Source organism: Anolis carolinensis, chromosome 3, assembly GCF_035594765.1.
Source record: "Anolis carolinensis isolate JA03-04 chromosome 3, rAnoCar3.1.pri, whole genome shotgun sequence".
NCBI classification, from domain to species: Eukaryota; Metazoa; Chordata; class Lepidosauria; order Squamata; family Dactyloidae; genus Anolis; species Anolis carolinensis.
The window spans coordinates 221000154-221024119 of record NC_085843.1 but is presented as its reverse complement, the minus strand read 5'-3'; the positions used below and the strand labels follow the sequence as shown (position 1 = coordinate 221024119).

At 38.9% G+C, this 23966-nt stretch overlaps 1 protein-coding gene across 2 annotated transcripts; it reads right to left on the bottom strand.

Annotated features, from left to right (window-relative positions):
- Nucleotides 1-2468: 2468 nt before the first annotated feature.
- Nucleotides 2469-23959, bottom strand: ddx21 (DExD-box helicase 21). Of its 2 annotated transcripts, none has more exons than XM_008115196.3 (15): nucleotides 23603-23959; nucleotides 19004-19255; nucleotides 18187-18262; nucleotides 12171-12349; nucleotides 11312-11429; nucleotides 10771-10956; nucleotides 9980-10125; nucleotides 9690-9839; nucleotides 8516-8677; nucleotides 7618-7737; nucleotides 7375-7448; nucleotides 6082-6241; nucleotides 5403-5537; nucleotides 4206-4250; nucleotides 2469-2774 (listed from the first exon to the last, which is right to left on the bottom strand). In XM_008115196.3, exons 1-15 carry the CDS (start codon nucleotides 23942-23944, stop codon nucleotides 2556-2558), a joined length of 2364 nt encoding a protein of 787 aa, XP_008113403.2. In that variant the 5' UTR covers nucleotides 23945-23959; the 3' UTR covers nucleotides 2469-2555. The 2 variants fall into 2 exon arrangements, with proteins under 2 accessions (XP_008113403.2, XP_062832317.1); XM_062976247.1 differs by having other exon boundaries at nucleotides 19004-19252.
- Nucleotides 23960-23966: the final 7 nt, after the last annotated feature.

The following is a 23966-nucleotide window of genomic DNA, read 5'->3' as shown; positions in this document are numbered from 1 at the left end:
GGGGGGGGGGGGCGGAGTTTCAATCCCTCCCAAAAAAAATTTATGGCTACGGGCCTAATGGTCAGTGCAAGTGTGGAAAAATCACCTGCAGTATTTGACTATGGCTCAACATCTCAAAAACTGGGTACATGGCATGTGAACCTAACGGTAGAGGATGGCTCCATCAATATCAATAGCACTGGCCTCAACTAAGTGACCAGCTTTAAATACCTTGGCTCAAAGATCACCTCTACTGGCGATGTACTGTTAGATGCTCATGGGCATGTAAATGCCGCATGGATGAAGTGGAGAGCAAAGATAGGCGTAATGTGTGATATGAAGATCCCAATCCGTCTAAAATAGAAAATCTACAGGACAGTGGCGAGACAGGTCGCTTTATATGCCACTGAGAGCTGGCTTGACCACTAGGACTGTCGAGCACTCTGCATACTATGGAAATGTGGGTGCTCAGGTGGTCAATGGCTATTACCCTGAAGGACAAGATTCCAAACAATAGTGCGCTCCATCTGCAGAGTTGCTTCAATCACTGAGAAGAAATCCCATCTGAGATTTTTGGACATGTGACAAAGGTTCTGTGGCTAAAGCTGCGCTGAATATGGAAGTTGCAGGCCATGCGGCAGACCTAAAATGCACTGGTTCGACCATTTGAAACACAACATGGCTGAAGGAAGACTCATAATGAGAGACGCGACCAATAGGAACAAGTGGAGAACAAGAAGCAAACTAGCAGACCCTGCAAATTCATGGGACAAACTCTAGGAAGAAGTGGTCAGTGCAATTTGGGTCCCCAAATGTCATAGAACGACAGCTCCCATCACTTTTGATTATCCATCATGCGGATGGAATTATGGGAATTGCAACCCAACAGCACTTGTGGCTCTGAGGTTGGGGAAAGGTAAAAGGACATTTTGACATCAGACATATCCACAAGCCATGTATTTAAATTCAAACTAAACAGAACAAACTGCAACCTTCCTGATGTTGCTCTATCACAACTCCCATCAGTTCTAGTCAAGATGTCTGATGAGGAAGGGAGGAGTTGTAGTCCAGCATCTGAAGGAGGGCCACATAAAATGGCATGAGAGGGCTGGATTTAGCCCGTGGACCTTGAGTTTGACACACATACTTTATGCCATTCCTATTATTTGATTGATGCCGGTAAAGCCTTGACATTTGTTGTTCAACATTAACTACTTTAAACATTAACTACTTTTATATACACATTACAGTTTATATTAAAGGGCTCCTGCAGTAGAGTGGTAGTTAAAGGTGTTAGAATTGTATTTTGGGAGGTCAGAGTTCAGGGTCCAGCTGGTGACCTTTAGCACAAAGCCAATGACAAAGAATGTCTTAGGTTTACCTTAGGATCAATATAATGTGGGAACAATTTAGAAGGCGTACCATAACAAATGTGAAAGGTATTGTATGACTGGAATACCACAATCCCATCAGTTTCAGCAAGGTTCGAAAGATAGCAGACTTCAAAACTTTAGGGACCTGAAAGCCAGAATGCTCAAAGCAATTCCACACAAAAAGCCACTCTTGGGCACCCAAGTCAGCCTTACAGCATGATTATTCTAGATATTGCTCAGACTGTTCTTGCTATTTTAAAACTAATTTGTGTCAGAAATACTAGTCACTCTGCTGTAAATTGTTCAGATATTTATCTAGCACTAGAATTAGATTTATCATCTGCCTGTACTTTATAGAGACTTTCAAAATCCATAATACACGAAGACAGGAATACAAAATGTTGCCCTGTCTTTTTAAAAAAAATCTCAGTTGTACAAATTATGTTTTCTCAGGGGCCTTCCAGACAGGCCCTATATCCCAGAATCTGATCCCAGGGTTTGTTTATCCCAGATTTTCTGGCAGTTAAACTCATATAATCCAGTTTAAAGCAGAAAACCTGGGATCAGATCTTGGGATACAGGGCCCGTCTGGAAGGGTCCTCAGTGAAAAATCCAACAAGATACCATTTAGGTCGCTTTGTGTGAGTAGTAGCCAATTCTGAAGTCTCATTCCATGAATGTTAGTGACGTAAATATGTCAGGTGCTTCTACACAACTATTTATTATATTTCAGTTATATGGGGTTTGAAAAACATGGTTAACTCTATAGCCATACATATTAAATGTTTTAGGCCTTGCCCCTGCCTCCTACCACTATCTTTTTTTCTCTAAATGTATTACTTATAAAAGCTTAGAGCAGTTATGGTAACTTTAGCTAGGTTCTTTCTTATTATGCTAGTGACATGTGTGGTATAGTGGTTTGAGCACTGGATTATGACTGGAGATCAGGGTTCTAAACAAATCTTGCCATGAAAACCTATGATAGGTTTGCCTTAGGGCCGGGTAGGTCAGAAAAGACTTGAAGGCACACAGCAACAACAAAACTCTAATCCTAATATTTTTCAACATGAGTTTTGCAACCAGACAAAACCAAATTGGAAAAAAAAGACACATAAGGAAAGTGTAAATCGATTTTTACTGTTGATAAAATAATGAAGCTAGTCCCCTTTATATTTGACAGTTGCAAATGATCAAAAAGCCTGCTCAAAAGCTTCGTTTTTGGCCCCTGTTTCTAAATCTGTCTCGCCTGTTGGAGTCGCCACCACGTCTTCCATTTCTGAAATGAGAGCCACCTCCGCCGCCTCTTCTGTTCCTGAAGTCAGGTTTGCCACCGCCTCGGCCAGGCTCCTTGAGCGATTCTTCAAGCTCAGGTAATTCTGTTGCCACGGAGAGTTGCCAGCGCCTTGAATCCTGCCAGGTTTGCTGATTAAAAAAACAAGCTCTGTGTCATCTAAGGCCTCATCTACACTGCTATATAATACAGTTCAATGAAATTAAACTTCATTTTGAAACTGCATTCTATGGCAGTGTAGATGCGATCTATACTATTAGTGCAGTGGTTCTCAACTCGTGGGCCGAGGCCAAGCAGTGGGTTGCAAGAATGCAAATCCAGTCTGCAAACCACCTTCCTATTTATTTTATTAATTTTATTTCCGCTCCTTTTCACAGAGCTGACCATTGCATTGGATAGCCCACATCAGCCCTAGACTATTAAATATGGTTTTCTGTGGGCAAGCAGATGGCAACTACTGGATAGCATATGTTATTTCAGAAACTAGAGCTGATGTGGTCTAGCCAATGCAATTTTCTGAATCAGCAACCCAAATAACCAAACCGAATCTAAAGTTTACCAAAAACTGATTAGTAACCCTTTTGATACTACTATTGGAGAGAGGTCCCTGGTCAAAAAAAGGTTGGAAACCACTGCATTAGTGTAACCAAATTTTACTATCACCAAAGGAAATAAAGGGTGAACACTGAATTATACAGGAACATTTTTTTCACTGAACTGCAAGATTTTGTATTTCCCTTCTGCTTTTAGTAAAATATCCAACAATCAGTTGTGAAATTTCAAAATTTCTAATTTATCAAGAAATATCAATGAATACAATCCTGCTTTTTCTGTAATTGTTATAATTGTTACTGAAAGCCCTGTTCTGTGACCCATAAGTAAATGAGGTAAGATTGGATGGGAAAATGGAGGCCTTTTTATGGCATGCCATAAAGTATCTAGGAGTGCCTATCCCTTGGTGTACAGGCAGATAATTTATATTTTATGTAAGTTAATCAGAAAGGCCGTACCAACAACTCTTTATAGGCTATGTGAGAGGGTAGAAGTTACAAACATACCTAAGAATAAGAGGCAAATAGCTCCAGGAATCACAGTAGGAACTGGCATAGAATCATAGAATAGTAGAGTTGGGAGAGACCTCATGGGCCATCCAGTCCAACCCCCTGCCAAGAAGCAGGAAATCACATTCAAAGCACTCCCGACAGATGGCCATCCAGCCTCTGCTTAAGAGCCTCCAAAGAAGGAGCCTCCACCAGAGTCCGGGGGAGAGAGTTCCAGGGATTTAGCTTATCTTTGTCTACACAGCAAACTTGGATATTTAAACAAAGGTACATTAAAAGTGAGGAATACACTAAAAGTACTGACTACTGCTGTCTATTCTAAGAATCTTAAAAGGACTGGCTTTCTGGATTAATTCAGGTCGACACTATAATTATGATCCCTATGTTTCAATACTAATGCAAATACCTCTTCTCCAATGTAATTAAAATTCATTTGAAAAATGTATAGTTCTTTGAACTTTAGTATATAAAAAGCAAAACCCCACATTAGCAGTATCTCACCTGCAGTTTAGGTAGTTCAGCTACAGGAATATCAAAACACACACCCTAAACACAAGAGAAATACATTCACAATTAGTCTCCAAAGTATCCTGAAACACTCTGGAAAAATAAGTGACATCATGTTTTAAGACATTATAGCAATCAAGCAACAGTAAATGCTTGCTTTCTTACATTCTTACTTCAGGATCTTTGATTCAAAAGAAGACTAAAGAAACAGGCCCAAGTGAACTAGTTCATGAGCCAGTAAAACGTGTGAAAAACTAAAAGGGGTTCCTGCTTTGCTTCAGGAAAACACTGATGCTAATTCATGAATAATGAATACAAGTCAAATAGAGAAGGAGTTAAGATTTGTTCCTCAGCATAACTGCTTAGCTCAAATCTACAAAGGAGTGCTATTATTTTTTCTGAGTGACAATATAAAGTATATCTTGAATTTATATTTTTTTTATCCATGACAGCTCATTTTAAACTACAGTAGAGTCTCACTTATCCAATGTAAACGGGCTGGCAGAACGTTGGATAAGCGAATATGTTGGATAATAAGGAGAGATTAAGGAAAAGCCTATTAAACATTAAATTAGGTTATGATTTTGCAAATTAAGCGCCAAAATATCATGTTATACAACAAATTTGACAGAAAAAGTAGTTCAATACACAGTAATGCTACGTAGTAATTACTGTATTTACGAATTTAGCACCAAAATATCACGATGTATTGAAAACATTGACTACAAAAATGCGTTGGATAATCCAGAATGTTGGATAAGCGAGTGTTGGATAAGTGAGACTCTACTGTATAACCAGTCTTAAAGGTATAATAAGCTTTGTTTTTCGCCTTTCCTTTTTTTATAATATAAATCAAATAGGTACTGTTGCCTCTAAACTTTCACAATAATCCAAAGCACCATTTTTTATTATAAGATGGGAAAACTTGGAAGACTGCATTGCTTAAACTAATGCCTCAAGCAGCAATTCAAGCCCAAGTTCTCCTAATTTCAAATACCTAATTGTCCTAGGATAGTTTCAAAACCTATCCTAGGACAACACAACTTAAAGTTATAAAAAGCTTTCCATAATGCCATTTTGATTTTCAGTTCTAAATTTGCGCTGCACATCAGATTAGACAAAGGAAAAGCAAATGCCACAGAATACTGATCTAATAAGCTATACAAAATTGCAGGCAACAATATTTCTTACCGTTTTCCCCTTCAGAAAGCGCATTCTGAACACTTTGCTGTCAATGTCCTCGCCCAACTGTTCTTTTAGACCTCGCCAAGCATAGCCAATTGACTGCATTTCTACTGAGCACTGAAGCATCATGGTCACGTAACCCTTCAAAAGACCCAAGAAACACAGATTTACAATAAAATGAACACATAATTGACCCCATAGTTGTAGCACACAACACTCAAACCACTATACCATGCTGGCCCCTCAGGTATGTTTTAGGTTGCCATAAATTGGAAACAACTCAAAGGCATAAAACAACAGTTTAGTGAAATTATTGAAATCACACAAAGCTTGCATTACAACATTCAGAAATTTGGATTAGGAAAGACTTTGGTTTGATCCTGAAAGCTCTTTCATATGTCCACAGTTTCATAGGTTTGAATCTTATTTGTCCACCCCAAATAAAATAGCCCAATTATTTAGTGAAACTTACATAAATAAATTACTCAGTTATTTAGCAACTGATGTAATGGATGTACAACAGATGGACCTCACAATAGAATTTAGGCCTTAATTGTGGTTAAAATGGACAGCCTACGTTGGTTCATAATCAAAATGCAATGTTTTAGCATACAAACATTCAACACATGAATGAAACCAACTATGCAGGTATGTGGGAGCGAGCCCACGTAAGCACTGCATTTACCGCATCAGAGTTGAGTAAAGAGCGTTGCTCAATGGATGTGGCTCCTGAAATGTGAGCCAGGGCTGCAGCTAGAGCTTCTACAGCTCCCTTTTCCTCTATCAGCCGCTCAGCAGATTGTCGGAAGTAGTCAATGGCAGAGGGAGGAACAGAATCCAAAGATCTAAATGAAAAATGTAGAATTCAGTATATATAAAGCCACTAAAATGAAACACATGTTTAACCACAGGAATATGAAATATCCAAATAAAAACATTAACACTTAGGATACAATTTAAGTGTACATGTAAGGCACACTGAGTAGTGGGACTGACTTTTGAATAAACCTGCACAGAATTGCTACTCTGAAATTAAGTTCAAACAAGTTAATTTACTCCTACCAGCAGACCAAAGCATTTGTTACTAGGGTGCAAACTGCATTTTCCTAATCACAACACAAAGCGTCCTTTAAGATGAGTGAAGAAAAGGTAGTTAAGAAGAATATGTTTAAAATATACACAGGAAGATAAACACAAAACAAAAGACACAATTATGAATAAACCTCCATATGACAAAACAATACAAGAAATTGTAATGATTGCTGCAAGAAAAAACCCCAAATCAGTCTACTCTCACTCATGAAAATTATTATTCCTTATCATCTGTGTCTTTTAATATGTATGTGATTGAAGTTATGACAATTAGGGGAAATTTGCTTGAGAGATTCAGAAGGGGTTCCTTAAAGATATACCAATTCTACCTGTAGAAAACAGATATTATACAAATATTATACAACCCAAATATTAACTAGGGCTGATCCTGGTCAAATTTCAAAACCAGTAAGGTTGGATATTAATACATTAGAAACATAAATATTTGTTTTCTAAAGGTCTAATAGAGAAACAGGTCTAACAGTCTCACTTAGTTTATGTCCCACATGCTACTATGATTATACATTCTCAAAATGTAACTTCAGTCATCATTGAGAACAATTTCAGCATGGTTTATAATCCTTTGATGTATCATTTAATTTAAATTAATTTTATTTCCATAATCAAACTATCATTTTAGATATAATGTACTTTAATACTATTTGGGGGGATAATTTCAATGATATTATGTCAATGTACTACAGCTTTCTGTATGGAAGTAAAATCTGGTGAATCCAATTAGGTATCTAAACACACATATAAAGATACTGGTATTTAAGAAAAGTAATCACCATAAATCACCTCCTAGAACTAAGATATTTGCAATCAGAAAAGACATACATTAGCTTAAAAAATTAATGCAAAGCAAAATCAAGAATGAACATACTTGATCGCATCTTTACTGGAAGCTTTAATTATGTCCGTTGCTGTTGGAACACCCACACGTTTAAATGTAATCCCCTGAAGTGAGAGGACAGATTATTCAATTTACAAGTTTAAAAAGTAGCTCTATTACCATTTAAATCATAACTTTACAAAAGTTTATATTGTTCAAATAAAAAATATTTCCAGAGATAGATGCTGTGGCAACAGGAAACCCACAAGACATATGAAATCCAGATATAATTACCGCTTTTTGTTCTACTTGTTTCAGCTGATAATCTTCTTTGCGCTGATAGAAACAGATACACATCCCAGTTCGTCCAGCGCGGCCTGTGCGTCCAGAACGGTGAATATAGGACTCAACATCCTGTACAAAGAAAATGTATGAGAAATGAGTACTCTGCATTACTACCATGCTATAGAAAAACCAAACTTAAGATTTTCTTGTTGCTGCATGCTTTCAAGGGAGTTCTGACTTATGACAGCATTATCACAAAGAATTCTTCTGATTTGCCACTGCCCTCCTCTGAGGCTGAGAGAGCACAACTTGCTTTAGGCTTTCTATGGCCAAGCAGAGTCATAGTCCAACATTCAAAACACTACATCATTGGGGATCTCAGGCTTAGATGTACTGATATGGACAAGTTTAGTTAACTCTGTTTAAAGGGAAACAATTTTATATATAAAGAACACTGGATATAAAATGGCAGAGAGAAAGAGATCTGTGGAAACTAGAATTAAGAATTGCCTCAATAAGCAATTAGTTATTCCGCATTTTCATACAGTAAGACTGAAAATTCAGTTCAACAAATATACTTTATACTTGGTTCAAAGGATGATTTTCCATATATTTCATTACAGTTGCCAAATGAACACTGTGTTTGAGTGAATCTGCTTCAGTAACTACCAAATAATATTTATACTCTGCAGTAATAATTATTTCATATTACATTCCCTTGTTGAACTGAAAATGGAGCAGTTCCAACTAATGAGGGTGTTAGAATAGGACTCTAGATGGCAGTTATCTCTTTCTGAAAGGTTTGAAAACTGCCCCCATGTCACTAAGCAAGCAATATTACATAATCTGTTCCTCTTAATAAAATTAAATTCATTCCTTTTCTTCTCATCAAATAATAGTAATTTACCTTTGGTGGTGAACTCTGTATTACCAGATCAACCTCTGGGATATCTAAACCGCGGGCAGCTACATTAGTTGCAACCAGAACTCCAAAGGCTCCATTACGAAATCCTTTTAATGTGACTTCTCTCTGCTTTTGTGGAATGTCCCCATGTAAAGACTGTGCATCCTAAGTACATAGAAGAGTTAGGATTATAGCTCAAATGACATTAGACACAATTTCCTTTCTCCCCTAAGCAATTTAAACAAGCATCCAAATATTCTGGATGCCAGAATACTACTAGCTCACATTCTAATATAACTAACTAGCATTATTCTTCCCTTTTTCACAGAACATACTTTGGTCAAAATTTGTCCTAATTTCATGGATACCACCCAAAACATATTTATTTATTTATTTTGTACTATGTGGCGGCAAAAATGGCCTTCAATGATGCTAGAAACATAACAGCAAGCAAAACATCAGGCAACACTAGGGTCTTAACATATCATTCTACATTATTAGAAACTACAGGAAACTATTAAAAGAAAGTGACAACATATTATTTGAATACGCTGTGAATATATATAGCATATGCCAACAAACAAAAAACAGGCAGATGCTGATTTCAAATTCAAGACAGTGAGATTTAATTAGATGCTTTAAAAAGGGATTATTTTGCTTTTTTAAAAAAAAAAATTAGATACAAGGACAAAACTGCATACTGCATACAGAAATGAATACAGTACACAAAATAAAACCATGTGCAGAAATTGAGTGAAGCTGAGATACGATGGTATACTTCTTTTTCAGTGCCAGCAGTGTTGGAAATATATTCCTTCCTCTTTCTTTCTTTGGCTTCAAAACCTGCTCTTTATGGTTTTTCCCAGGAACCCAGACCAGGTTTTTAGGATGTATAGGTTTCCAGGAAGCAGGGGGAGTGAATTACAGGGCTTTAGGAACAGCAAGTTTGCAAAGTAGTACACCAATGAATCTTTACCTCAGTCCAGTTACTGCAATCGTGCAGAAGGAAGACCAATTAATCATGAATAGAAAAATACATTCAGAAATAAACTTAGTGACTACCCCACATTTTATGGTCAATGATGACTCAAGTTCTTTATTTCCCCCTAGTTGCACACAGTCAATGAAAATTTAAGTTAATTTTGCAGCAATCTCTTTGAAACACTGGTCACTGTACCTGTTTAATTGAGGCATTCAGGGCCAGTTCAGTTGCCTCTTTCTTTGTCTCACAAAAGATGATAGTACGTCCATGACTACCACTGTAGACTTGAAGAACATCTCCAATTACTGCAGCTCTTTGTGACCAATGACACTCAATAGCCAAATGCTGTTGGAAAACAATGTTCTACTGGTTATAAAAGAAACATAGGGCACACCAAAACCAAACTTGCCTATGAATTTTTATTTTAAAGTTTTTTTTAAATACCCACAAGCGTACTCTTCTTTTTCAAGAAAAGAGTTACTTACCTCTACAGTCATAGCAGTTTTTTTAGTCTTCTTTCCAATAAGATCAATTTGCTCGTATTTGGATTTCATGTACTTCTTCGCTACATCATAAACCCAATGTGGGCAAGTTGCAGAAAATAGTAATGTCTGGGGGTTGTCTTCAGAATCTTTAAAAAACATTTATTTGTGTCATACAATGTTACAAGGAATTCCACAATAAAAGAATGAATGAGAACATTTCATATCATAGTATCTATAAAGTAAGTCCAATCCAAAAAAAAAAAAACCCCATCCACAGAATCAAAAACAATAAAATAAAAATGTAAAAAACTGGAATCTACACTGGCTGCAAGTCCTATAATATCTTCTCAAAGTACCAATAGACCACTGTAGTTGTCAAAAGGCAATGAAAGTCTATCACATTTTTCTTGTTTACAAAGTACTTCTGAGTACTTCCCATCGTTACGCATTTCCTTACAGGTTAACTGAAAAGCCTCAACAAGGCTAATTTATTAGCTGGGGAATCACGTTTTCAATGTACTTTCACATTTTTGAGACTAGTGTAAGCACACTCCACTTTCTGTTATAACCTAGGCTCTAATTACATTTAAGAATTTAAAAACCCTTTGATATTTAATAATGCTGGAAACAAATTAAAGGCTTTCACAGGCTAAGAACTATATATCAATGTCCTAGGCTTAGAAGAGCTGCAATTCAGTCCAAGAAATATAAATAACAAGCAAATAGCCCAGAGAGCAAATAGGCACAGAAGAGTACCATGGTTTGACACAACTGCATAATTACATATTTACCTTTTTTATAAGCATATTTCAAGATGTCCTCTACTTGGTCAGCAAAACCCATGTCCAACATCTGGTCAACTTCATCCAGGACAACATGCTTCAGGCTGGAAATTTCCAACTTGCCATTTTCAAGGTGGTCTTTGATTCGGCCTGGAGTTCCAACCAGGATGTCAATGCCATTTCGAATTAGATCAACTGAAAGAAACATTAATCCAAGTTAATACTTCCACAATAAATTACAGGACTACTAGTATCAAGTCTTGAAACATGTAAAAAGCTAACCTGTCAGCTGAATATGAACTATTTTGTCTCTAAAGATATAATCTCACCCAGGCAATTTTCTGAAATTCATAGTATTACTCTTAATACATTAAATACCTTTTCATTTTCCATAAAAGTTATGCAACAGAATCTGTGGAGACAGGATACAAATATGACTGCTTGTGTGTGGTGTGAGTGTGTGCATCTTCAAATTGCCTGTCAACTAACGGAAGCCCATGAATTTCAAAGGGTGACCACCACCAAAAAGTAACAATTTGTGGTATCTTACGTTGTCCATTATAAGCAGTTCCTCCATAGAAACAAGCCACAGTCAGTTTCCTTGTGACATCTTTGAAATCTCTGGCTACTTGCATTGCCAGCTCTCTGGTTGGAGCAAGAACTAGCACCTAAACAATGGAAAACATAACCAATTAGTTAAGGCAGTGATCATTAGTGCAGTGCTGTACTACTAAGGACTGGATTGCTCCACCTCAATCTTCAGCGTTTTTAAATTTTGCAATAGCATAATGCATTATATATGCCACCATGCAACTCTAAATAAAATCTTACAGCTTGTTAATAGTACAAGTATAAATACATATCTGTAGTATTATGCCATCAAAGGACCAATATGATCAACACATTTCTCATAACTTGGAAGTTTTAACTGAGACTTTCTGCCATGAAATGCTTCTGACTATCATTAATTGTTTGATAGGAGTCTTAAATGAGAATATTCTCTCCCAGTGTCCTGACCACTCTGTATTTCTACCATTTAGTCAGAAAGTCTGCACTAAGTGCATGACATCTCCCAACAGTTGCATTAAAATTTCCTTGGTTTTATCAACCTCATTACAAGTGTTTCTAATGCAGCTGAGTCTTCCCGATTCCTTTTAGTTACTTGAAAGCTCGACTTTCTTTTCAGAATCAGATAAATCCCAATTTTCCATTAAAATATGTAGCTGATTATAGGTCCACAGGAAGATAAGGTGTCCTCCACCCCAACCCCCATAAAAGGAAAGAGATGTGACACAAACTGTCTTATGTAACATTGTGGAAGACCATGTCATTTTTAAGGCTTGAAAAAACCCCCAATTTTCTTGCCATCCCCATTCCAGAAAAGTTTAGTCTTCTAGCAATTCCATTACCTTAGGTGTTCGGCCTCTTTTTCTTTCTTGGGAATCTCTCTGAAGTTTTTCAATTAATGGAATGGCAAAAGAGAATGTTTTTCCAGTTCCAGTCCGAGCCTGAGCTATCACATCTTTGCCTTCAGATATATGCTTGAAAGTTTTTACTTGAACGGGAAATAGGTAAGTAACTCCACGTGCTGTAGAAAACAGAGTTTGACTGTCTTATAACCTTGTTTTTGTCCCATTGGTCAGAACTGTATTACCCCTAAAGATAGCTATAATTTAATCAATTTACTTGATAATAAGAAAACACACAAAGGAACATGAATCTTATCAATTACAAAACACTCATCATAGCATACATTTGACTGGGGGTGCATCAACACTGTAGAATGAGTGCTGTTATCACCACTTTAATTGCTATGGCTTAATGCTATGGAATCATGGAAGATTGGGTTTTACAAGGTTTGGTTTTCTCTGCCAAAGAGTGCTGGTGACTCACCAAACTATAAATGCCAGGAATCCACAGCATTAAGCTATGGCAGCTGAAGTGATATCAGAATTACAGGTTAAGAATTCATGGATTTATTTCTTGGACGGCTTGATTTGCTGATACCCTACACCAGGGGTCCTCAAACTTTTTAAGTGGAGGGCTGGTTCATGGTCCCTCAAGCTGTTGAGGGGCCGAATTATCTTTTGAAAAAAAAAATATGAACAAATTCCTATGCACACTGCACATGTCTTATTTGTAGTGCAAAAAAACAAAACAAAACCAACAACAACTATTTATTTACTACATTTATACCCCACCCTCTCTCACCCCGAAGGGGACTCAGAGTGGCTTACAAGTTGTATGTACATCTATATATATAAAAGAGTGATGGCATCACGGCAACCCACAAAACAACAAAACTACAGGCCCCCCAACCTCGAAATTTGACAACACAACCCATCATCCACACCTCTAGGTTGTTACAACAAAAAGAAAAGAAAAATAAAGTCGTAATTAGAGAGAGAGGAATAATTGCTTTTATCCAATTGCTGCCATTTAGAAGGCTCTAAGCTCTGCCCACTTGGTCTCCTAGCACCCCAATAATAAATAATACAAAACACTAAAAAATTAATACAATAAAATACTATAATAACAGAAAATAACTAAAAATGATACAAGAAAATAATAAAATATAATAAATAAAAATATAACTTACAATAAAATTAATTAAAAAATGCAAATAACGTCAAATAAAAATTACACAACAATTTTTAACCAATACCACCACCACTTTGCCACAGCAACGCGTGGCCGGGCACAGCTAGTACAATATATTATATTATTGGCATAGCACAATATTAGCATTATATATTACTATATTGTCCTATACCACTACCATAATATTATTAGTAATATTACATTTAATATACAATGTATAATTAATATTATTATATTGTACAATTATTAGTATTGTATTGCATTATAATATTAGTATCAATATTATATGTATACACAATATATTCAATTATTACCATAGCACAATATTAGTAAATGAAAGAATACAATATTTAAAAATAAAAACAATTTTAACCAACATAAACCTATCAGGATTTCAATGGGAAGTATGGTCCTGCTTCTGGCCAATGAAATAGTCAAGTTAAGTAGGATTGTTGGTATTGTGTGCCTTCAAGTCATTTCAGACTTTGGGCGACGCGAAGTCTAAAACTGAGGGCGGGGGCCAGATAAATGACCTTGGAGGGCCGCATCCGGCCCCCGGGCCTTAGTTTGGGGACCCCTGGTTTATAGACTTGGGCCACATCTCCAGGACGTGTCACTTCTGTATACGCAAGTATTGCGAAACCCAGAAATAAAAATACAAAAGACTGTGGGTCCCATGCAAGACTTTGGCAAGAGATGTGGGTCTGGATGCCCCTTTCCCGGTGCGAACCCCATGCCCCCTGAAGGAGCCCTTAGGACAGGGGTCCCCAAATATTTAAAGAGGGAGCCAGTTTATGATCCTTCGGACTGTTGGAGGGCCGGACTATAGTTGGCCACCGAGCAATAATAATTAATAATAGTAATAATAATAACAAAATAATAATAACAACAATAATAATAATAAAAAGAGGGTTGGAAGAGACCCTTTGGGCCATTCAGTCCAATCTCTTTCTGCCTTTGTGCACCAAAAGTACAAGCAAAGCACCCCTGACAGATGACCACCCAGCCTCAATGTTAATAATAATAATAATAATAATAATAATAAAAAGAGGGTTGGAAGAGACCCTTTGGGCCATTCAGTCCAATCTCTTTCTGCCTTTGTGCACCAAAAGTACAAGCAAAGCACCCCTGACAGATGACCACCCAGCCTCAATGTTAATAATAATAATAATAATAATAATAATAATAATAATAATAAAAAGAGGGTTGGAAGAAACCCCTTGGGCCATTTAGTCCAATCCCCTTCTGCCTTTGTGCACCAAAAGCACAAGCAAAGCACCCCTGACAGAAGACCACCCAGCCTCAATGTTAATAATAACAACAACAACAACAACAACAACAACAATAAAGAGGGTTGGAAGAGACCCCTTGGGCCATTTAGTCCAATCCCCTTCTGCCTTTGTGCACCAAAAGCCGTTAGTATTACCCCTGACAGAAGACCACCCAGCCTCAATGTTAATAATAACAACAACAACAACAACAACAACAACAACAACAAAGAGGGTTGGAAGAGACCCCTTGGGCCATTTAGTCCAATCCCCTTCTGCCTTTGTGCACCAAAAGCCGTTAGTATTACCCCTGACAGATGTCCACCCAGCCTCAATGTTAATAGTAATAATAATAATAATAATAATAATAATGGTTGTAAGAGGCCCCTTGGGTCATTTAGTCCAACCCCCTTCTGCTCTTGTGCCATGGGGTCCGGATAAATGGCTTCGATGGGCCGCATTCGGCCCCCGGGCCTTAGTTTGGGGACCCCTGCCTTAGGACTCTGGATGGTTTTCCAACCTCCTTGCAAAGCGGCAGCAAAGCAGCGCCGTCTGCTCCCTCCCTGCCCCACGGCTTGCCTGCTTCCTCCCACGGCCCCCCTTCCCGAAACCCTTGGCTTGGAAGGCAGCCCAGAGGCCCCTTGGCTCAGGCCGGGCTACGTGAGCCCCACGACGGGAGGGGGCTGCGCAGAGGCCCCAGCAGCCAACCAGCGGCCGGCCTTTTTCCTGTTTGCCTGGCTAATTTCAGCTGGGAACACTGCGCTGCCATTGGGCGCCGGGCTCTCCGTGCGCAATGCTCGGCCCCTCGCCAGATGGGCAGGCGTTGGCAGCAGATCTCCACGCTGCTCATGGGCCGAGGGGCACTGAGGACACCGTGGAGGGCGGGAAAGAAGATCCGGCCCAGTGGGCTCCGTGCAAAGGCAAACACAAAGCGACATTTTGAAAGTCAAAGGCAGGGGTCCTCAAACTTTTAAAGCAGAGGGCCGGTCCACAATCCTTCAGACCAGGGGTCCCCAAACTTTTTAAACGAGGGGCCAGTTCACGGTCTCTCAGACCGGTGGAGGGCCAGACTATAGTTGAAAAAAAAACAACTATAAACAAATTCCTATGCACACTGCACATCTCTTATTTTGAAGTAAAAAAACCCAAACGGGAACAAATACAGTCTCAATGTTAATAATCATAATAAAAATAATAAAGAGGGTTGGAAGAGACCCCTTGGGCCACTTAGTCCACCCCCTTCTACCTTTGTGCATCAAAAGCACAAGCAAAGCACCCCTGACAGATGGCCACCCAGCCATAATAATAATAATAATAATAATAATAATAATAATAATAATAAATAATAATAATAATAAAACCACACTACAAACTAGAGCTGACAGCTGGCACAACAAAACACTGCATGGAAAGTTACTTGACAAAATTGAAGGAAAAGCTGATAAGGAGAAGACCTGGCTCTGGCTCACGAATGGGACCCTGAAGAAGGAGACAGAAGGCCTGATCCTTGCAGCCCAGGAGCAAGACATCAGGACAAATGCAATTAAGGCCAAGATCGAAAAATCAGCTGATGACCCAAAATGCAGACTGTGCAAGGAAACCGACGAAACCATTGATCATATCCTCAGCTGCTGTAAGAAAATCGCACAGACAGACTACAAACAGAGGCACAACTATGTGGCCCAAATGATTCATTGGAACTTATGCCTCAAGTACCACCTCCCAGCAGGAAAGAACTGGTGGGATCACAAACCTGCAAAAGTATTGGAAAATGAACATGCAAAGATACTGTGGGACTTCCGAATCCAGACTGACAAAGTTCTGGAACACAACACACCAGACATCACAGTTGTGGAAAAGAACAAGGTTTGGATCATTGATGTTGCCATCCCAGGTGACAGTCGCATAGATGAAAAACAACAGGAAAAACTCAGCCGCTATCAGGACCTCAAGATTGAACTTCAAAGACTCTGGCAGAAACCAGTACAGGTGGTCCCGGTGGTGATGGGCACACTGGGTGCTGTGCCAAAAGATCTCAGCCGGCATTTGGAAACAATAGACATTGACAAAATCACCATCTGCCAACTGCAAAAGGCCACCCTACTGGGATCTGCACACATCATCAGAAAATACATCACACAGTCCTAGACACTTGGGAAGTGTTCGACTTGTGGTTTTGCGAAACGAAATCCAGCATATCTATCTTGTTTGCTGTGCCATACAACGTCGTTGTGTTGATAATAATAATAATAATAATAATAATAATAAATCACACAGCCCTAAACACTTGGGAGCTTGTGATTTTGTGATACGAAATCCAGCATATCTATCTTGTTTGCTGTGCTATACTGTGCCTTTGTGTCAATAAGAAGAAGAAGAAGAATAAAGAGGATTGGAAGAGACCCCTTGGACCATTTAGTCCAGCCCCCTTCTGCCTTTGTGCACCAAAAGCACTAGCAAAGCATCCCCTTGATAATTAATTATTAATGAAATAATAATTAAAATGCCATTATAAACAAACAAAGCTCTGGAAGCTCTGGAAGGTGAGGCAGGAGGCAGGAAAGGCATGCGCTGCAGGGGCCGAATAAATGGCTTTGATGGGCCACATGTGGCCCCCGGGCCTTAGTTTGGGGACCCTTGCTTCAGACTGTGGAGGGGCTGAATTATCATTTGGGAAAAAAACGAACAAATTCCTATGCACACTGCACATGTCTTATTTGTAGTGCAAAACAACAACAACAACAATGAAAGTACAATACAATATTTAAAAATGAAAACAACTGTAACCAACATAAACCTATCAGGATTTCAATGGGAAGTGTGGGCCTGCTTCTGGCCAATGAGATAGTCAAGTGAATTAGGATTTTTGTTGTTGTGTGTCTTCAAGTCATTTCAGACTTTGGGTGAGCCTAAGTCTAAATTTATTTATTCATTTACTGCATTTATTTATTACATTTATATCGCGCCCTTCTCACCCTGAAGGGGACTCTGAGCAGCTGTATGCACATACAGTATATTATATTATTAGCATAGCACAATATTAGCATTATATATTACTATATTGAACTATTCCACTATACTGTAATATTATATGTATTATATATCATATAATTAATATTATTATATGGTATTATTAGTATTATATTGTATAACATTATATTATTATAATATTATATGTATATACAATATATTATATTATTTAAAATGATATAAAAATATTATATTATAAAACTGAGGGCGGGGGCCAGGTAAATGACCTTGGAGGGCCGCATCCGGCCCCCGGGCCTTAGTTTGGGGACCCCTGCCCTACACTGTACTGAAAAAAGGATGCTCTCTCTGGGTACTTGTAGATCCTCCAGCACAAAGGTTGAGCATTTGTTTGTGCTTGTAGACCTACAAATGCCTAGAGAAGTGTTATCTCAGGTTAAAAAAATAAAAATGGGCCTATATTCATTGTTTTTCCACTTTTGAAGAGAGAGGGGTGGGTTGTGCCCCTAATCCCTGAGAATATAGAGGTACAACTATATTTTGAACTGTAAACACTGAAATAATATACCTTTCAGGAGATCAACAGTTGCTTTAGAGAGATCAAAATTGGAGAAGGCTCCTTCCTTCTTTTCTTCTGTCAATTCCTGTTGGATTAACAATAATCAGAATAGTAGTTGTAAAAATTAATTTAAAGCATTCCAAAAAAGTATGGAATGTGTCAAATAAAGACATATAGTCTTTATGGGAAAAGCACTCATCAGCTCAAATATTTTGAGAGAAAATAGAGAACAAAATGAAATACAAGACTATTGAGAATGTATTGTATATTAATGTTCCATAAAAGATTAATAGAAATAATGAAAGATGCCAGAACACGTAACCTATCAAATTGTCAAGTTCTATTGCCATAGAATATTTAGGAGTAAAACACTGAGTTTTCTCCTTCAATATGGCATTTTTATTTTTCTATTAATTTTGTTGATTAGTATGCCACCTTTCTCCCAGAGTGGAAGACAGCACAAGTATCACGTGAACTGATAAAAGGAACCTTGCACACACTGAAGTATTGTAAATTCTTAATACAAAGATGTCATCGTTTTGCAAAAGGGTCTTTTATTCCCAAATTCAGTTTTTGCTTTTGTACTTAAAGAATTAGAACTTCCTTCTGGTACGCAAGTCCTACATAAAATTGGAAATTAAAAAGGGAAGCAGCTACACTTCTGCTTGAAATTGAAATTATGACACTCAGACTGTACATCAGCCAATTGTCTTTTAATGACCACAATAACAAAATTCCATATAAAAACTAAAAAACACAAGAATGTCTTCTGCAATATGCCAATGATAAAAGAAATCAGATCAAACATCTAGAGATGCCATCTTACCGGATCTTGGTCACTTTCACAATCTGTATTTGATTCTGTAAAGTTACTCTGTTTTTTCAAGTGATCAACCCCATTTGTTACAGGGGAAGTTGTCTCATACTCCGCGATTACAGTTTCAATGTCATCAACCATTTCTTTCTTTTTCTTGATTTTCTTCGGTTTGGGAGGCTCCAGTTCTGAATCAGACAGCTCATTTTCCTCCAGCTGAGACTTGTGCTTTTTTGGTTTTTTAGATTTATCTTTTTTATCCTTCTGAAAGGCAAATATATTGACAAGAAAGAACAAATAATTTCAAATGAATACACATAGTTTCTTGGCCCACCAATTTAAACATTTCCTCCCTCCCCCTTATTATTCTTTCCTAGGCACAGTGACAAATGTCCTTGCTATACTCTATCTGGAGACTGAACAAAATTTTAGAATTATTACACAATCCAACAACAATAACAAATTGGTGTCTTGGTTTTATGACCTGTTCCCAGGGTTGTTTGGGCCGCCGATTCAGAAAGTTGCCCGGGATAGACCACAACAGTTTCTTAAGATATGATTATTATTGTTTTCTATGAGAGAGCAGATAAACACTGGTAGATGTTTGTATCTCAAAGGTTAGAACTGACAGGGGGAAAATGGGGCTATTTTTGGAATCAGCAAGTCAATTTTTCCCAGAAACAGGCCTACCATTTGAGGCACCAAATGTGTGTTGGCTAGGATTATTTTCTTTTCATTGCTTTATGGCAATCTAGTGACATTTCAAGAGGTGAAGTTTCAACGAAAGAAATAAAATCTGTAAATAAAATCTGTAATGTGTGTTCCTATTAAGCCACAAGATACTAGGAGCTATCCCTATATAAACCCAATCAAGTAAGTAATGACATTGAATCTGTGAGACATGATGTGAGACCTGACTTGGAAGGTCTCCCATTCATGTTATCAACAACAACCACCACCACCACCACCACCACCACCACCACCAGAAGAGGGTAAAATAATGGACTGAGAGATCCCAATTTGAGTCCCCACTGAGGCATTAGTCAAAGGGTTTGCTTGTATGAAGTACATATATGCTGTAAACATCCAATGCACTATTACGAGCTAAGAAAATGTTTAACAAAAAATCTCTATATATAAAAAGTCAAAAAATGTATCTATGTATATGTTTTCCAGGATGGCTCTCACCCCGAGAGCCCTGTCATGGGCAGTGATGATGGATCTGGGCCAAATCACCCATCATGGCCATCTTAAAATATTGAGTTCATGCAGAGGTGAGGAGAGGAAGCAAGAAGGCAGCTTGTTCTTTTGCTTTAGGTAAGGCCTGTCTAAGATTTCCTTAAAAACCTGGGAGTGTGCACTCTTTTCTTAGGTTGCCTACTCTTTTCTTAGATAGCCTTAAAAACCTGTGTCTGTTGGACTCTTTGCCTTAAAAAACCTGAGTCTGTGCTGATTCTTGAGTGTGGGCTAGCTGTAATTAAGGCTAGCTGCTCTACTATTGTTTGGAAGGTGAGGTGTGGCTATTGTTTTGAAAGTGTTGGCTTCCTGTTGAAGCTTTCTGAGCCAGAAGCTGAACTCAAGTGGCAGCTGAGTTCATGCAGAGGTGAAGAGAGGAAGCAAGAAGACAGCTTGCTCTTTTGCTATTCCGTGGTCTGTTCTTACTGTGGCTACTTGGTCTTTATACAGATTTCTCAGGAGACAGACAAGGTGACTTGGTATCCCATACCACCAAGAACATGCCAGTTTATTATGATCCACACAGTCAAAGGCTTTGGAATAGTCGAAAGCAGAAATAGATGTTTTTCTGAAACTCCCTGGCTTTCTCCATTATCCAGCGGATACTGGCAATTTGGTCTCTTGTTCCTCTGCCTTTTCTAAACCCAGCTTGTATATCTGACAACTCTCGCTCCATGTATTGCTACAGTCTGCCTTGCAGGATCTTGAGCATTACCTTTTGGCATGAGAAATAAGTGCCACTGTACAGAAGTTTGAGCATTCTTTAGCATTTCCCTTTGGATATGGGGATGTAAATTGGTTTTTTCCAATCTGATGGCCATTCTTTTGTTTTCCATATTTGCTGGCATATGGAATGCATCACCTTGACAGTGTCATCTCCTGCTGCCTTGTTATTAGCAATGCTTCTTAAGGCCCATTCAACCTCACTCCTCAGGATGTCTGGTTCTAATTCACTCACCACACCGTCAAAGATATCCTCTATATTATTACCCTTCCTATACAGATCTTCTGTATATTCTCGCCACCTTTTCTTGATCTCTTCAGCTTCTGTTAGGTCCTTGCCATCTTTGTTTTTGATCATGCCCATTTTTGCCTGAAATTTACCTCAGATGTTTCCGATTTTCTGGAAGAAGTCTCTTGTCCTTCCTATTCTGTTGTCTTCTTCCACTTCCATACATTGCTTGTTTAAAAATAGTTCCTCGTCTCTTTTGGCTAACCTCTGGAATTGTGCATTGAATTGGTCATATCTCCCCCTATCACTGTTTCCTTTCTCCTTCCTTCTCTCTTGGGCTACTTAATTACACTAGGTCACAAAATTTGACAAAAATTCTGTTCCTGGTTTGAAAGTGTTATTTCCTGTTTAATTGTGCAGTCCTTACTTTGAAAGTACAGTGTTCCCTCACTTATCGCGGGGGTTACGTTCCAGGACCACCCGCAATAAGTGAAAATCCGAAGTAGGGACACTATATTTTAATATTTATACATTATTTTAGTAGTTATACACTATTTTAAGTCTATATCAACCAATTGTGTGTTGATAAATCACCTCCTTCTCCTCCCGTTGCTGCTTGGGCTCCTTTTCTCTCCCTTCACCTTTTCCTTTCTTCCTTCCTTAGGCTGTAAATTGTATTTTTTATGATTTATAATAAAATAAAAAATGAGCAAAAATGGTTGTAAAAAGCTTTGATACATAGCAAAAGGGGGCTATAATGACTTTAATCTACATTTCTGCAATGTAATACATTTTCCCATGTTTTTATGATAGAACCAATTAGGAAATGTCCTTTATAACCAGGGACAAAAATCGTATTAGTGTTATCCTCCTCTGAGGAAAAAGTGCGACCATATATATACAATACATACTACAAGCTTAGATACCCAGCATTGCCCATGATAGGTATTCTGTAATGTTATTTATTAGGAAGAACACTATGTAACACGATTTTCGTTCCTGTGTTATAAATTTATTTCCTAATTGGTTCTATCATAAAAACATGGGGAAATGTTTTATTAAATTGCAAAACCTTTGTTTTTGCCAGACATCCTGCAGCATATTTTGCTGTAGTTTTTCCCTGTGATTCCGGCCATGAAAGTCTTCGACAACATACTGAACATCTCTACGTGGAGAAATTGTTCCAAGACACAATATTTATTATTATTTTGTTTATTTATATTCCACCTTATCTCTCCATATGGAGATTCAAAGTGGCTCACAACTAAAAGCATTTCAATACAGTAGGTTGTTGTGAATTTTCAGGGCTGTGTTGAAGCTAGAATCAGGACAGTAAATAACGAGCAACAATCCGAAAACAGAATTTCAGACAGGAAACAATCAGGGCCAGCCAAAACCTCCCAACAAAGATTCCCCCAGGCGGGAAACTGCCAGGCTTTGAAGCTGCAAGACCATTCAATGCTATTCAAGGTGGCCAATTGTAAGATTCACACCTGCAACAAGCAGATACAAGTTCTTTCTCCAACTCTGGACCTTCCACAGTTATATAAACACCACTTGCCTAGTTTCCAATAGACCTCACAACCTCTGAGGATGCCTGCTATAGATGTAGGTGAAACGTCAAGAGAAAATGCTTCTGGGATACGGCCATAGAGCCCAGAAAACTCACAGCAACCCCATGATTCCGGCCATGAAAGCCTTCGACAACATATTGATTACATCTTTGTTGATCTAATTAACAGAATAAAAACTCTGTACTACAATGTACTTTCTCAATGAAAATACTCTTTCAATATGTTTTTCTTGCATGCTTTTGTATTTTGTATTTGTTGGTATTTGAAATTTGGTTTTCTTGAATTAAAATTATACAAAAAATACAAATATTAAAACAGTATTAAACAACCTTAATATGAAAACAATCCAGGGTAAAACCATAAAACCATATAAAATCACATTACAGAATCACAGAATATCTGGTAGTCTCAACCCTTTCAACACCATGGGTGGCAGCCACAAGAACCAAGTTTCTGGTGAGGAACAAATACTTTCACAGGAAGGACAGCACAATTAAACTGGAAATAACACTTTCAAAACAGGAACAGATTTTTTTAAAAAAATAGGAAATTGCTGCCTAGTAGAATGGCGAGGGAGAGGTAAGGCCGTCATGTGCGCAACAGGAAAGGCGAGACATAAAGACCGTATAACTCCAACGCGGATGGCGAGGCCTAGCTCTGAGGGCCTTTAAAACGAGCAGAAATGGCCGCAGGAAAGCCGTACGCACGAGGCCTCTTGGTTCCATTTTCTGCGCAATCAACAGGCCCCGCTTCCGGCTGAGGCCGAGGCCGGCTTCTTTCCGCCTGCCACGAGGCTCAGCCGGCCTTACATAAGCGCCTCGGCCTTGCCCTTCCTCCCTCGCCACGTACCTTGCGCTTCTTTCCTCCGCTCTCCAGGGCGTCCTCGGGCTCCAAGGCGGCCTCGGGTTCCATCTCGATGTCGTTGTCGTCGGGGCGGGGGGCTGCGGGCATGGCCTGGCAATCTCCGCCGCGGAGCTGATGGCAGAAGCGGCTGCTCGGGGCCGAGGCCGGCGTGAAAGGAAGGAGCTCCGCCCCGCCGCAGCCCAAGAGGGAGGAGGGGGGCCGGGGGAGGAGGGGAGGCGGCGCGCGGCTGAGGGGGGCGGGGGCGGCGCAAAATGGCGCCCGCAAGGAGGCCGAGGCCAGGCGAAGGGCCCTCCGTGGCTGCGCCAGGCAGCGGCACCACCACCCCATGCCCCGCCAAGAGGCCGCCTGA